We start from the raw sequence: 16,517 nt of genomic DNA on the forward strand, positions 1-16,517 counted from the left end.
CAAGGGCTGGGCCAAACAAGGGCTGGTCCCATCAAGGACTCGTCCCACGAAGAGTGGTCCCACCAAGGGATGGACCCAACAAGGGATGGTCTCATCAAGGACTCATCCCAGCAAGAACTCTTCCCACCAAGGGCTGGTCCAACCAAGGGCTAGTCCCAACAAGGCATGGATGCAACAAGGGATGGATTCAAGGACTAGTCCCACCAAGGACTCAACCCACCAAGGGTGGTTCCACCAAGGGATGGACCCAACAAGGGATGGTCTCTAGGGTAATCCCACCAAGGGTGGTTCCACCAAGGGGTGGACCCAACAAGGGATGGTCTCAAGGGTAGTCCCGCCAAGGGATGGGCGTAACAAGGGATGGACCCATTAAGGACTCATCCCACCAAGGCCTGCTGTCCCACCTAGGATGGCCCCAACCAAGGGTAGTCCTAATAAGGGATGGACTGAAGGACTTGTCCCACCAAGGACTTGTCCCACCAAAGACTCGTCCCACCCAAGGGTGGTCCCACCAAGCCAGTGCAGGGTGCCCCGAGCTTACCAGGCTTGCCTTGAGATGTCAAAGTGATAGGCCCGGCTGATCTCATCCAGGTGGGCTTGGAGCATGGGCTGCAGCTCCTCCCGGGGTGATGGGGTCAGGGTGGCGGTGGACTGCTGCCCGAAGGAGATAGCAGGGGAGGAGGCCACTCCGCGGACCGGCGGCGTGGGGACCCTGTCTTCCTCTTCCTCCAGCTCGTCCTCCATGCCCTGGTGGAGGTAGGACTTGACCGGCGGAGTTGGATACCAGCCATCGCTGTCGTAGCTGCAAACCGCGACGGAGAGAAGAGAGAAGAAGGTAGAGCAGTCAGAGCTACGTCACACAGCGCACGAACCGACCCGTCTCCCTGCCCTTCAACCCTCACTGTAGTCTGACCAGCGATCCTTTCTAGATTGTCCAGAACCAGGGGCCACAGTTTAAGAATAAGGGGTCGGCCATTTAGAACGGAGATGAGGAAAAACCTTTTCAGTCAGAGAGTTGTGAATCTGTGGAATTCTCTGCCTCAGAAGGCAGTGGAGTGCAATTCTCTGAATGCATTCAAGGGAGAGCTAAATAGAGCTCTTAAGGATAGCGGAGTCAGGAGGTATGGGGAGAAGGCAGGAACGGGGTACTGATTGAGAATGATCAGCCATGATCACATTGAATGGTGGTGCTGGCTCGAATTGCCGAACGGCCTCCTCCTGCACCTATTGTCTGTTGTCTATCCCCGCACACCGACACTATCCTACACACACTTTTACATTTATAACCGAGCCAATTAGCCTACAAATTCCTGCACGTCTTTGGAGCGTGGGAAGAAACCAAAGATCTCGGAGAAAACCCACGCAGGTCACGGGCAGAGGTTCACCTGCACCTCGTCCAACCTCATCTGCTGTATCCGCTGCTCCAGGTGTCAACTCCTGTACGTCGGCGAGACCAAGCGCAGGCTCGGCGATCGTTTCGCTCAACACCTCCGCTCAGTCCGCCTTAACCTACCTGATCTCCCGGTGGCTCAGCACTTCAACTCCCCCTCCCACTCCCACACTGACCTTCCTGTCCTGGGCCTCCTCCATTGTCAGAGTGAGGCCCAGCGCAAATTGGAGGAACAGCACCTCATATTTCGCTTGGGCAGCTTCCACCCCAGTGGTATGAACATTGACTTCTCCAACTTCAGATAGTCCCTGCTTTCCCTCTCTCTCCATCCCCTCCCCCTACCCAGTTCTCCCACCACTCTCCCTCCCTCCGACTTCATTCTATCTCCGTCCCACCCCCTCCCCTGACATCAGTCTGAAGAAGGGTCTCGACCCGAAACGTCACCCATTCCATCTCTCCAGAGATGCTGCCTGTCCCGCTGAGTTACTCCAGCGTTTTGTGTCTACCCAGGTGAGCGTACAAACTCCGCACAGACGGCGCCCGTAGTCGGGATGGAACCTAGGTCTCGGGCGCTGCATTCGCTGTAAGGCGGCAACTCTACCGCCGCGCCACCGTGACCGCCCTATAACACCTGATAACAGCCTGGAAGAAACTGTCCCTGAATCTGGAGGTGTGCTTTTTCACACTTCTGTACCTCTTGCCCCGATGGGAGAGGGGAGAAGAGGGAGTGGCCGGGGTGGGGTGAGACTGGTAATTGATTATGCTGCAGTGTACAGAGACATGATAAGGGAATGACGTTCTGGGCAAGGTAAAGTAAAGGTAAATATTCTCAGTGACAGTAATTAAAATGTACGAGGTTATAGAATCCTAATTAACGTGTGAGGTTGCGATGGTTTTCCAGAATGATGAATAATGATATCATTAGCAGAAAGCATCAAGGACTGACCTCTCCCGAATATCTAACCGCATGTTCGTACCGACCTCTCTCTCCACTTTGCTGACAAGTTTAAACACAATTTCACTTTGGATAATTGGCTCATTTGGAGAAGTGCGTCAAATGGTTCCAAGTGTTGTTATTCAATTAGTCTCGAAAAGCTGGAGCAACTCAGCAGGACAGGCGGCTTCAGACGAAGAAGGGTCTCGACCCCGAAACGTCACCCATTCCTCCTCCCCAGTGATGCTGCCTGTCCCGCTGAGTTACTCCAGCGCTCTGCGTCTATCTTTGGGTTTTAAACCAGTATCTGCAGTTTCCTCCTGCACATCAAAGTAGAAAAAGTGACTTGGGTCAGACTGTTACGTTGAGTTCTTTAATTCACAAAACGCTGGAGTAACTCAGCAGGTCAGGCAGCATCTCAGGACAGAAGGAATGGGCGACGTTTCGGGTTGAGACCCTTCTTCAGACTGATGTCAGGGGGGTGGGACAAAGGAAGGATATAGGTGGAGACAGGAAGATAGAGGGAGAACTGGGAAGGAGGAGGGGAAGAGAGGGACAGAGGAACTATCTAAAGTTGGAGAAGTCGATGTTCATACCACTGGGCTGCAAACTGCCCAAGCGAAATATGAGGTGCTGTTCCTCCAATTTCCGGCGGGCCTCACTATGGCACTGGAGGAGGCCCATGACAGAAAGGTCAGACTGGGAGTGAGAGGGGGAGTTGAAGTGCTGGGCCACCGGGAGATCAGGTTGGTCAATGCGGACCGAGCGCAGGTGTTGAGCGAAACGATCGCCGAGCCTGCGGTTGGTTTCGCCAATGTAAATAAGTTGACATCTGGAGCAGCGGATGCAATAGATGAGGTTGGAGGAGGTGCAGGTGAACCTTTGTCTCACCTGGAAAGACTGTTTGGGTCCTTGGATGGAGTTGAGGGGGGAGGTAAAGGGACAGGTGTTGCATCTCGTGCGGTTGCAGGGGAAAGTGCCCGGGGTTGGGGTGGTTTGGGTAGGAAGGGACGAGTGGACCAGGGAGTTACGGAGGGAACGGTCTCTGCGGAACGCAGAGAGGGGAGGGGATGGGAAGATGTGGCCAGTGGTGGGGTCCCGTTGTAGGTGACGGAAATGTTGGTGGATGATTTGTTGGATCCGCTGGCTGGTGGGGTGGAAGGTGAGAACGAGGGGGATTCTGTCCTTGTTGCGAGTGGGGGGAGGGGGAGCAAGAGCGGAGCTGCGGGAAGTAGAAGAGACCCTAGTGAGAGCCTCATCTATAATGGAAGAGGGGAAGCCCCGTTTCCTGAAGAATGAGGACGTCTCTGAAGCCCTAGTGTGAAACACTTCATCCCAGGCGCAGATGCGGCGTAGACGGAGGAATTGGGAGTAGGGGGATTGAGTTCTTTAACGTGCTTTTAAATCACCTTCCATTTCATAGGCTAAAGGGGGGCGCGGCGGTAGAGTTGCCGCCTTACAGCGAATGCAGCGCCAGAGACCCGGGTTCGATCCCGACTGCAGACACTGTCTGTGCGGAGTTTGTACGTTCTCCCCGTGACCTGCGTGGGTTTTCTCCGAGATCTTCGGTTTCCTCTCACACTCCAAATACGTGCAGGTTTGTTGGTTAATCAGCTTGGTTATAAATGTAAAATTTCTCCCTACTCTGTGTGGGATAGTGTTAGTGTGCGGGGATCGCTGGTCGGCGCGGACCCGGTGGGCCGAAGGGCCTGTTTCCGCGCTGTATCTCTAACTAAACTAAACCAAACCAAACCAAACTAAACTAAACGGTTCCTTAAGTAGTCAGGTACCATCCTGCACCATTTAATTCAGATGCACAGTTCCTTCCCGGCTGTTATCAGGCGACTGAACCATCCCACCACAACCAGAGAGCAGTGCTGAACTACTATCTACCTCATTGGTGACCCTCGGACTATCCTTGATCGGACTTTGCTGGCTTTACCTTTGCACTAAACGTTATTCCCTTATCATGTATCTGCACATTGTGAATGGAGCAAAGAAACATAGAAAATAGGTGCAGGAGGAGGCCATTCGGCCCTTCGAGCCAGCACCACCATTCAATATGACCATGGCTGATCATCCACAATCACTAACCCGTTCCTGCTTTCTCCCCACTCCCTTGATTCCGTTAGCCCTAAGAGCTTTTTTCTAATTTTCTCCTGAAACCATCCAGTGAATTGGCCTCCATTGCCTTCTGTGGCAGAGAATTCCACAGATTCACAACTCTCTGGGTGAAAAAGTTTTTCCTCATCTCAGTCCTAAATGGCCTTCCCCTTATTCTTAAACTGTGTGACCCCCTGGTTCTGGACTCCCCCAACATTGGGAACATTTTTCCTGCATCTAGCCTGTCCAATCCCTTACGAATGTTATACGTTTCCATAAGATCCCCTCTCGTCCTTCTAAATTCCAGCGAATATAAGCCCAGTCGACCCATTCTTTCATCATATGACGGTCCCGCCACCCCGGGAATTAACCTGGTGAACCTGCGCTCGCAAGAATGTCCTTCCTCAAATTAGGAGACCAAAACTGCACACGTATGGTCTTTCCGCTAACTGGTTGGCACGCAACAAAAGCTGTTCAGTTGCAGTTCAGTCTAGTTTGTTGTCACGTGTACCGAGGTACAGTGGAAAGCTTTTGTTGAGTGTTAACCAGTCAGTGGAAAGACAATGCCTGATTACAATCGAGCCGTCTACAGTGGACAGATACATGATAAGGGAATAGCGTTTAGTGCAAGGTAAAGCCAGCAAAGTCCGATCAAAGATAGTCCGAGGGTCACCAATGAGGTAGATAGTAGTTCAGCACTGCTCTCTGGTTGTGGTGGGATGGTTCAGTTGCCTGATAACAGCCGGGAAGAAACTCTCCCTGAATCTGGTTTTTCACTGTCCCTCGGTATACGTGATAATAAATTAAACTAAACACTGGGAAGGTGAGGAGGAATGGGTGACGTTTCGGATCGAGACCCTTCTTCAGACTGGTTAGAGATAAGGAAAAAGAGAGATTATATAGGCGATCTCTCATTTCCTTATCCCCTAAGCAGTCTGAAGAAGGGTCTCACACGCACACGCACGCACACACGCACGCACGCACGCACACACACACACACACAGGCGACGCACGCATGCACACACGCACGCACACACACGCAACGCACGCAAGAACACACGTGCACACACACACGCATGCATGCGCGCAAGGACACACAAACGCACACATGCACACACACGTACACACACACGCACGCCTACACACACACACACACGTGCACAGATACACACACACACACACATGTGCACACACAAACACACACACACACATGCACACACACAGGGAGTCTCTGATCTTGCCAGGGATTGCTGGGTTAATTTACATACTAATAGCAGCTAACGACTTAAACGGGATGTCATTATCCCAGCGCGTTCCAGCCTCACGCTGCCCACCCCCCCCCCCCAATCCCCACGCTTCTCCATCTGCATCAATCGCTCTCACATCGATGAAGGTGAACGCAAGAAAGGACGAGGGAGACAGACACAAACAGCCGGAGTAACTCAGCGGGTCAGGCAGCATCTGTGGAGAACATGGATAGGTGACGTTTCACAGAGTGCTGGAGTAACTCAGCGGGTCAGGCAGCATCTGTGGAGAGAAGGAACGGGTGACGTTCCGGGTCGAGACACTTCCTCAGACTGGCTGAAAGTCACGGGGGGTGGGGGGGGGGGAGAGGGAAATGGGGAGATGTAGACGGCCCGTCCTGCCCGTCCTGCCCGCCCGCCCGCGGGAGTGGGGGAAGATAATTTGATGACTCTTTGTTGGAGAGCTCGAGGGATGGGAGCCATCCAGCAAAAGACCTTCAAATCAACGGCGTGCTAAGACCTCCGCTTCTGTTGACAAAGAGGGGGGATTTGGCAGGGCGAAGGGAAACCTATTTGCCGTTTTACGTGGAATGAGGCGCTGCGATAAACGGCCAACTGTTCACACAGCGCTGGGTCGGGGGGGCTTGTGGGAACGGCAGGAGCTTCTCAGTGATGGGCGTGTAGAAGATTGGAGATGGGACTTTGCCTTGGCACCCCCTGCCAATCCCCCCCCCCCCCCCCCGATCACATTAGCCCCTCAATAACTGCAGTTGCCAGAGCAACTAACAGACTCGGGGCGGGTACATGAGGAACATATTGCACAGTGGAGACTTGGCCAGCCTAACACACACACACACGCACACGCATAAAAACACGCACGCACGCACGCACGCGTACACACACGTACACAGAAACACACACATGCACGCACGCGTACATACAGACACGCATACACACACGCACGCACGCATACACACAAACACACGCATGCATCAACACACACACACACGCACGCACGCAAGCGTACACACAAACACACACATGCATCAACACACACGCACACATGCACGCACGCACACACGCGTACACACACATGCATAAACACACACGCACACACGCACGCAAGTGCAGGCACGCACGCATACACACAAACACACACATAAACGCGCGCACACACACACACACACACACACACACACATGCACACATAAACATACACGCATGCACGCACTCACACACACGTGCAGACATGCATATATAACCACACACACGCACGCACACATCGAAACATAGAAAATAGGTGCAGAAGGAGGCCTTTCAGCCCTTACGAGCCAGCACCACCATTCAATATGATCATCCACAATCAGTGCCCCGTTCCTGCTTTCTCCCCGTATCCCTTGATTCCGTTAGCCCGAAGAGCTAAATCTAACTCTCTCTTGAATACATAAACACACACACGCACACACATGCATGCACACACGCACGCACAAATGCACGCACACACGCATGCACAAATGCACGCACACGCACACATTTGCATGCACACGCACGCACATACAAATGCTCGCACACACATGCATGCACGCACGCACGCATAGATGCACGCACGCACACACAAATGCACGCACGCACAAATGCACGCACAAACAAACAAATAACACAAAGGCACAATCAGAGTGCAGCAATGGTGTTGGTGTTCGGCCGTTACCCGTTCTCCTGCTGGTCGGTGATGTAGATGTCCAGCTCGGTGCCGGGGAGCGGCTGGATTGGGGGTGGAGGCAGCGGCACGTTGGACCAGTTCGACGCCGTGTTCTTGTGCGGCTTCACGTTGTTCTTGTTCTTCTTTTTCTTTCCACCTTTCCCACCTGCAAGTGACGGCAGATGTTAACATCGCGGCGGTCACGCTACCTCATCGTTCACGGATCAGCCAGGGAGGTGTGCGGGGGTGGGGGGGGGGGGGTGGGGAGCGGGGTTAGGGGGGGGCAGAGGGGATACCCTCTGGCAGTGCATCGACAGACCACTCTGCCCGTCTAGTCTATGGGACCGTCCAGCGACAAGGCTACGTAACTACAGGTACACGATCGGAAGCAAAGCGCGGGGTCAGATCACAGCTTGGTTTGGGAACAGCTCTGCCCAAGTCCGCAAGAGTTACGTAGAAACAGAGAAACGTGGACAACAGGTGCAGGAGGAGGCCATTCGGCCCTTCGAGCCAGATCCTCCATTCATTGTGATCATGGCTGATCGTCCACATCAGTAACCCGTGCCTGCCTTCTCCCCATATCCCCTGATTCCGCTAGCCCCTAGAGCTCTATCTAACTCATAGATGGAGCCCAGTCCATCACACACCCCAGACTCCCCACCATTGATTCCATCTACACTTAGAGTCACAGAGTGATACAGTGTGGAAACAGGCCCTTCAGCCCAACTCGCTCACACCGGCCAACAATGTCCCAGCTACACTAGTCCCATCTGCCCGCGCTTGGTCCATATCCCTCCAAACCTGTCCTATCCATGTACCTGTCCAACTGTTTCTTAAACGTTGGGATAGTCCCAGCCTCAACTACCTCCTCTGGCAGCTCGTTCCATACACCCACCACCCTCTGTGTGGAAAAGTTACCCCTCGGATTCCTATTAAATCTTTTCCCCTTCACCTTGAACCTGTGTCCTCTGGTCCTCGATTCCCCTACTCTGGGCAAGAGACTCTGTCCGTCTACCCGATTAATCCCTGACTCCAAGCTGCCTCGAGAAAGCAGCTGACAAAATCAAAGACTTGTCCCACATCGGTCATTCTGTCTTCTCCCCGCTCCCATTCAGTAGAAGGCAAAGAAGCTTGAAAGCGCGTACCACCAGACTCAGGAAGAGCTTCTTCCCCTCCGTTATCAGGCTTCTGAACGGCCCTTCCATAAGCTAGGGCACTGACCCGCTGAGTTCCTCCAGCACACTGTGAAACGTCACCTATCCATGTTCTCCACAGATGCTGCCTGACCCGCTGAGTTACTCCAGCACTCTGTGAAACGTCACCTATCCATGTTCTCCACAGATGCTGCCTGGCCCGCTGAGTTACTCCTAGCATGGAGCCGTACAGTACCGAAACAGGCCCTTCAGCCCAACTTGTCCATGCTGACCAAGACGCCACATCTAAGCTAGTTTGCCCACATTTCCCCCATATCCCTCTAAATTATGTTCCAAATGTTGGGGGAGTCCATAACCAGGGGCCACACAGTTTAAGAATAAGGGGTAAGCCATTTAGAACGGAGATGAGGAAAAACTTTTTCAGTCAGAGAGTTGTGAATCTGTGGAACTCTCTGCCTCAGAAGGCAGTGGAGGCCAATACTCTGAATGCATTCAAGAGAGAGCTGGATAGAGCTCTTAAGGATAGCGGAGTCAGGGGGTATGGGGAGAAGGCAGGAACGGGATACTGATTGAGAATGATCAGCCATGATCACATTGAATGGCGGTGCTGGCTCGAAGGGCCGAATGGCCTCCTCCTGCACCTATTGTCTATTAAACTATTCCTAACCATGCACATGTCCAAACGTCTTTTAATTGTAGTTATAGTCCCTGCCTCAACTACCTCCTCTGGCAGCTCTTTCTATATATTGTGTGATGCTGTATATAATGTTTCATGTATTTTGTGTTTTTATGACTGTTGGCAGATCAATTTCCCTCTTGGGATCAATAAAGTCCTATCGTCTCGTGTCCCCACCACTATTCACTATTCATTATTGTTTGGTTTATTACATTCACGTGTACCTCATACCCAATACTTCATTACCCAAATTTAGTTTAGTTTAGTTTAGAGATACAGCGCGGAAACAGGCCCTTCAGCCCATCGGGTCCGTACCGACCAGCGATCCCCGCACACTAACACTATCCTACACACACCAGGGACAATTTTTACATTTATACCAAGCCAATTAACTAACAAACCCGCACGTCTTTGGAGTGTGGGTGGAAACCCACGCAGGTCACGGGGAGAACGTGCAAACTCCGTACAGACAGTGCCCGTAGTCGGGATGGAACCCGGGTCTCCGGCGCTGCATTCGCTGTAAGGCGGCAACTCTACCGCCGCGCCACCGTGACCGCCCTCAAATAATGTAGTGCCTAATAAGGCACGGGGTACTGATTGTGGCTGATCAGCCATGATCACAATGAATGGCGGTGCTGGCCCGAAGGGCCGAATGGTCTCCTCTTGCACCTATTTTCTATGTTCTATGTTTCTCTATGTTAGTTGAGGCAACAAGTTGTTGCATCAACTACCTCTTCTTGCCTCCCACCCCACACACCCACCACCCTCTGTGTGAAAATGTTGCCCCTTGCGTTCCTATTAAACCTTTCCCCAGTCGCCTTAAACTACGTCCTGTGGTCCTTGGTTCCACTACCTCTGTGAATTTACCCAATCTATTCCCCTCATGATGTTGTTGTACATTCCATGTGTTTCATCGTTGCTGGACTCTTACGTTAGTCAATTAGACGAGGAAAAACCTTTTCACCCAGAGAGTTGTGAATCTGGAATTCTCTGCCTCAGAAGGCAGTGGAGGCCAATTCTCTGGATGCATTCACGAGAGAGCTAGATAGAGTTCTTAAGGATAGCGGAGTCAGAGGATATGGGGAGAAGGTCCCGGAATGGCGGGACGATCATATGTTGAAAGACTGGAGCGACTAGGCTTGTATACACTGGAATTTAGAAGGATGAGAGGAGATCTTATCAAAACGTATAAGATTATTAAGGGGTTGGACACGTTAGAGGCAGGAAACATGTTCCCGATGTTGGGAGAGTCCAGAACCAGGGGCCACAGTTTAAGAATAAGGGGTAGGCCATTTAGAACTGAGATGAGGAAAAACGTTTCCAGTCAGAGAGTTGTGAATCTGCGGAATTCTCTGCCTCAGAAGGCAGTGGAGGCCAATTCTCTGAATGCATTCAAGAGAGAGCTAGATAGAGCTCTTAAGGATAGCGGAGTCAGGGGATATGGGGAGAAGGCAGGAACGGGGTACTGATTGAGAATGATCAGCCATGATCACAGTGAATGGCGGTGCTGGCTCGAAGGGCCGAATGGCCTCCTCCTGCACCTATTGTCTATTGTCTAGTTGAGTTTATTGTCACGTGTACCGAGGTACAGTGAAAAGCTTTTGTTGCGTGCTAACCGGTCAGCGGAAAGACAATACATGATTACAATCGAGCCGTCCACAGTGAACAGATACATGATAAGGGAATAGCGTTCAGTGCAAGGTAAAGCCAGCAAAGTCCGATCAAGGATAGTCCGAGGGTCACCAATGAGGTAGATAGTAGTTCAGCACTGCTCTCTGGTTGTGGTGGGATGGTTCAGTTGCCTGATAACAGCCGGGAAAAGAAACTGTCCCTGAATCTGGAGGTGTGCGTTTTCACACTTCTGTACCTCTTGCCCGATGGGAGAGGGGAGAAGAGGGAGTGGCCGGGGTGAGACTGGTCCTTGATGATGCTGCTGGCCTTGCCGAGGCAGAGTGAGGTGTAGATGGAGAGAGAGAGAGAGAGAGAGAGAGGGACAGAGTGAGGAGGATGTGGGGAAGCACTCAGGCAAGCGGACAACATCTGTGAGGGAGCAGGGGAGTGGATGCATCGAGCCACAGGAGTTTTGACAAAGGATGCTTCTTGAAACGTCTGTGTCTGGCCGTCAGAAGTGCTGCAGCCGCTGCCTGTTCCAACTCACTGCGTCCATCAATCGCGTGTTTAGTGTTCATTTAGTTCAGAGATACAGCGCGGAAACAGGCCCTTCGGCCCACCGGGTCCGCGCCGACCAGCGATCCCCGCACACTAACACTATCCTACACGCACTAGGAATGTTGGCCTTCATAACAAGAGGAGTTGAGTATAAGAGCAAAGAGGTCCTTCTGCAGTTGTACAGGGCCCTAGTGAGACCGCACCTGGAGTACTGTGTGCAGTTTTGGTCTCCAAATTTGAGGAAGGATATTCTTGCTATTGAGGGCGTGCAGCGTAGGTTTACTAGGTTGATTCCCGGAATGGCGGGACTGTCGTATGTTGAAAGACAGGAGCGACTAGGCTTGTATACACTGGAATTTAGAAGGATGAGAGGGGATCTTATCGAAACGTATAAGATTATTAAGGGGTTGGACACGTTAGAGGCAGGAAACATGTTCCCAATGTTGGGGGAGTCCAGAACCAGGGGCCACAGTTTAAGAATAAGGGGTCGGCCATTTAGAACAGAGATGAGGAAAAACTTTTTCAGTCAGAGAGTTGTGAATCTGTGGAATTCTCTGCCTCAGAAGGCAGTGGAGGCCAATTCTCTGAATAGATTCAAGAGAGAGCTAGATAGAGCTCTTAAGGATAGCGGAGTCGGTGGGTATGGGGAGAAGGCAGGAACGGGGTACTGATTGAGAATGATCAGCCATGATCACATTGAATGGCGGTGCTGGCTCGAAGGGCCAAATGGCCTACTCCCGCACCTATTGTCTATTGTCTATTGTATATTGTCTAGCGACAATTTCTACATTTGCCCAGCCAATTAACCTACAAACCCGCACGTCTTTGGAGTGTGGGAGGAAACCGAAGATCTCGGAGAAAACCCACGCAGGTCACGGGGGGAACGTACAAACTCCGTCCAGACAGCGCCCGTAGTCGGGATGGAACCCGGGTCTCCGGCGCTGCATTCGCTGTAAGGCGGCAACTCTACCGCCGCGCCACCGTGACCGCCCGCTCGATGTGTTTTAGATGAAACAAGCTCATAGGTTATCGATTCTCGTTGACCCTCTCCTGCAGTGTAGCCCCCCGTTCCCACAGTGCTGAATGCTGCTATCACCACAGCTTCACAAGTTAGAGGGACACAATTAGGCCATTCGGCCCATCATCTACTCCTTCCAATATTGTCTATTGTCCATTGTCTATCTCTCCCTCCTAACCCCATTCTCCTGCCTTCTCCCCATAACCCCTGACACCCGCACTGTTCAAGAATCTATCTATCTCTGCCTTTAAAAATATCCACTGACTTGTGACCTCCACAGCCGTCTGTGGCAAAGAATTCCACTGATTCGCCACCCTCTGACTAAAGAAATCCCTCCTCATCTCCTTCCTAAAAGAACGTCCTTTAATTCTGAGGCTGTGCCCTCTGGTCGTAGACTCTCCCACTAGTGGAAACATCCTCTCCACATCCTCTCTATCCAGGCCGCTCACTATTCTGTACGTTTCAATGAGGTCCCCCCCTCAACCTTCTAAACTCCAGCGAGTACAGGCCCAGTGCCCACAAACGCTCATCATAGGTTAACCCACTCATTCCTGGGATCGTTCTCGTAAACCTCCTCTGGAGGATTGGTGTGAGGTGGTGTCAGGAGGAGGGGGGGGGAGGGATGGTTGAGGTGGGGTCAGGGCCAGGGAAAGACCACTTGGTCTGTCGGAGGTGTTCGGAACGTGCGGAGAGCCTGTACGGAGTTTGTACGTTCTCCCCGTGACCTGCGTGGGTTTTCTCCGAGATCTTCGGTTTCCTCCCACACTCCAAAGACGTGCAGGTTTGTAGTTTAATTGGCTTGGTGTATGTGTAAGAAAATGTCCCTAGTGTGTGCAGGATAGTGTTAGTGTGCGGGGATCGCTGGTCGGCGTGGACCCAGTGGGCCGAAGGGGCCTGTTTCCACATTGTATAACAAATCTCTTTTAAAAGTCGTAACTGTGCCTGGTTTTGCAGATCTCTCTGGGAGCTCGTTCCAGATACGGATTTCCCTCTGAGTGAAGAAATCGCCCCTGAGCTCCGTTATATTTCCTCCCCTCTCACTTTAAGCCCGTGCCAACTAATTTTAGAATTTCTCACCTCCTTGACAACACACAGCGAGGAGAAGGGTTGTTGCAAGTGAAACACTCTGACGTCGAACTCACTCCAAAACAGCAATACCTCTCCCAAAACTTGGTTCCATCGTTTTCGCTGGGTCCGAATCTTGGAAGTGAAATGTTATCGTAGGCACGGCTGCCTTGGCACAAGCTGCTGGTGACAACATCTTGCCTTCTTCCCAGCCAAGTGCAGTTACGCAAACTCTATCCAGGAGGTAGAGTCGCTGCCTCACAGCGCCGGAGACCCGGGTTCGATCCCGACTACGGGCGCTGCCTGTCTGTACGGAGTTTGTACGTTCTCCCCGTGACCTGCGTGGGTTTTCTCCGGGTGCTCCGGTTTCCTCCCGCACTCTAAAGGCGTGCGGGCTCGTAGGTTAATTGGCTTCTGTAAATTGTCCCTAGTCCGTGTGTGTGTGTGTCGGATGGAGCCAGTGTGAACGGGCGATCGCTGGTCGGCACGGACTCGGTGGGCCGAAGGGCAGGGTTGCCAACTGTCTGACTCCCGAATATGGGACAAGGTGACGTCACCGCCCCGCGCCCCACGCGACCTCACCCAGCCAGCGGCCACGTGCTCCCGCTCCACCAATGGCGGGCTGGGAGGCGGGTTGCTGCGCAACCTCCGTTAGGCAGCACCCGGGCCTCCGGGCCTACACTGTCCAGAGCGAAAATGGCGGAAACCTAGAGTGTCGGAACATAATCGGTCGGGAAACTGCAGCAGGACCTTGATTGGTTGGGCAGGTGGGCAGAGGAATGGTTGGTGGAATTTAATACAGAGAAATGTGAGGTGTTGGATTTTCATAGAGCCATAGAGTGATACAGTGTGGAAACAGGCCCTTCATAGGGTTGGACACGTTAGAGGCAGGAAACATGTTCCCAATGTTGGGGGAGTCCAGAACAAGGGGCCACAGTTTAAGAATAAGGGGTCGGCCATTTAGAACGGAGATGAGGAAAAACCTTTTTCAGTCAGAGAGTTGTAAATCTGTGGAATTCTCTGCCTCAGAAGGCAGTGGAGGCCAATTCTCTGAATGCAGTCAAGAGAGAGCTAGATAGAGCTCTTAAGGATAGTGGAGTCAGGGGGTATGGGGAGAAGGCAGGAACGGGGTACTGATTGAGAATGATCAGCCATGATCACATTGAATGGCGGTGCTGGCACGAAGGGCCGAATGGCCTCCTCCTGCACCTATTGTCTATATTGCAGATATATAAGACGTTGGTGAGGTCACAGTGAGAGTATTGTGTTCAGTTCTGGGCACCATGTTATAGGAAAGATGTTGCCAAGCTGGAAAGGGTGCAGAGAGGATTTACAAGGATGTTGCCAGGACTAGAGGGTGTGAGCTACAGGGAGAGGTTGAGCAGGCTGGGTCTCTATTCCATGGAGCGCAGGAGGATGAGGGGAGATCTTATAGAGGTTTACAACATCATGAGAGGAATAGATCGGGTAGATGCACAGAGTCTCTTGCCCAGAGTAGGGGAATCGAGGACCAGAGGACACCTATCCATGTTCTCCACAGATGCTGCCTGACCCGCTGAGTTACTCCAGCACTCTGTGAAACGTCACCTATCCATGTTCTCCAGAGATGCTGCCTGACCCACTGAGTTACTCCGGCACTTTTGTGCCTTTCTTTTTCAACCACCATCTGCAGTTTCCTTGTGCCTACGTCTCTCTCTCTCTCTCTCTCTCTCGCTCTCTCTCTCTCTCTCTCTCTCTCTCTCTCTCTCTCTCTCTCTCTCTCTCTCTCTCTCTCCACGACACAGCATGGCCCCTCTTTCTCGAGCGGTGGGTGGGTGGCGTTAGCACGGAGGACAAACCTGAGAGGCTTCTTTCTGAACTGTTGTGGGAGCTGGAGGTGTTGAAATCTTCAGAATGATGATGGGGCATTCTGTTAGACAACCCCTCGGCCAATCGATAGTCAGGGATGATAAGCAGGGCTAAAGGTTAAAGCGGAGAAGTCAAGCGGCATTGGGTGTTAATAGCTCGCGGTGCAAGCCCACGCAAGCACACGCAAAGCACACGCAAAGCACATGCAGAAGCAGTGGGAGGTTATGAGGAATCACAAAAGCCTACGTTACAAGAAGGTAGTTTCACCATCAGTGGCCAACGTCTTTGCATCCGACTTACATTCCAAGGGAACCTTTGGTCTGAAGAAGAGTCTCGACCCAGAACGTCACCCAATCCTTCTCTCCCGAGATGCTGCCTGACCCGCTGAGTTACTCCAGCATTTTGTGTCTACCTCCGATTTGTACCAGCATCTGCAGTTATTTTTCTCCTGCACATTTGGTCAGAAGGAGAGTCCCACCAACAAACTTCGACCCGTTGAGTTACTCCAGCATCTCGGGTCTTTTTTGTTTGTGTTGTGGTGACCATGGACCCATTGGAATAAAACTTTGGCGTTAAGCTTGGGTTGGGGTCTGCAAGGGTCCACATAAAACAAAGAGTGGGGATAAATGGGTCCCTTTCAGAATGGCAGGCAGTGACTAGTGGGGTACCGCAAGGCTCGGTGCTGGGACCGCAGCTATTTACAATATACATTAATGACTTGGATGAAGGGATTAAAAGTACCATTAGCAAATTTGCAGATGATACAAAGCTGGGTGGCAGTGGGAACTGTGAGGAAGATGCTATGAGGTTGCAGGGTGACTTGGACAGGTTGTGTGAGTGGGCGGATGCATGGCAGATGCAGTTTAATGTGGATAAGTGTGAGGTTATCCACTTTGGTGGTAAGAATAGGAAGGCAGATTATTATCTGAATGGTGTCAAGTTAGGAAAAGGGGATGTACAACGTGATCTGGGTGTCCTAGTGCATCGGTTACTGAAAGGAAGCATGCAGGTACAGCAGGCAGTGAAGAAAGCCAATGGAATGTTGGCCTTCATAAGAAGAGGAGTTGAGTATAGGAGCAAAGAGGTCCTTCTACAGTTGTACAGGGCCCTAGTGAGACCGCACCTGGAGTACTGTGTGCAGTTTTGGTCTCCAAATTTGAGGAAGGATATTCTTGCTATTGAGGGCGTGCAGCGTAGGTTCACCAGGTTAATTCCCG

General features: G+C 52.0%; 1 protein-coding gene across 1 annotated transcript in view; it reads right to left on the reverse strand.

Annotated features, from left to right (window-relative positions):
* Nucleotides 1–16,517, reverse strand: part of robo2 (roundabout, axon guidance receptor, homolog 2 (Drosophila)) — a 122,818-nt gene that overhangs the window by 35,709 nt on the left and 70,592 nt on the right. Inside the window, exons 14-15 of the mRNA XM_078409756.1 lie at nt 7,380–7,536; nt 542–802 (exon numbers count right to left, since the gene is read on the reverse strand). Of these exons, the coding sequence (XP_078265882.1) occupies nt 542–802; nt 7,380–7,536 (418 nt within the window). The remainder of the gene's footprint in view (nt 1–541; nt 803–7,379; nt 7,537–16,517) is intronic.

This window comes from Rhinoraja longicauda, chromosome 12 (genome assembly GCF_053455715.1).
Source record: "Rhinoraja longicauda isolate Sanriku21f chromosome 12, sRhiLon1.1, whole genome shotgun sequence".
Taxonomy (NCBI): Eukaryota; Metazoa; Chordata; class Chondrichthyes; order Rajiformes; family Arhynchobatidae; genus Rhinoraja; species Rhinoraja longicauda.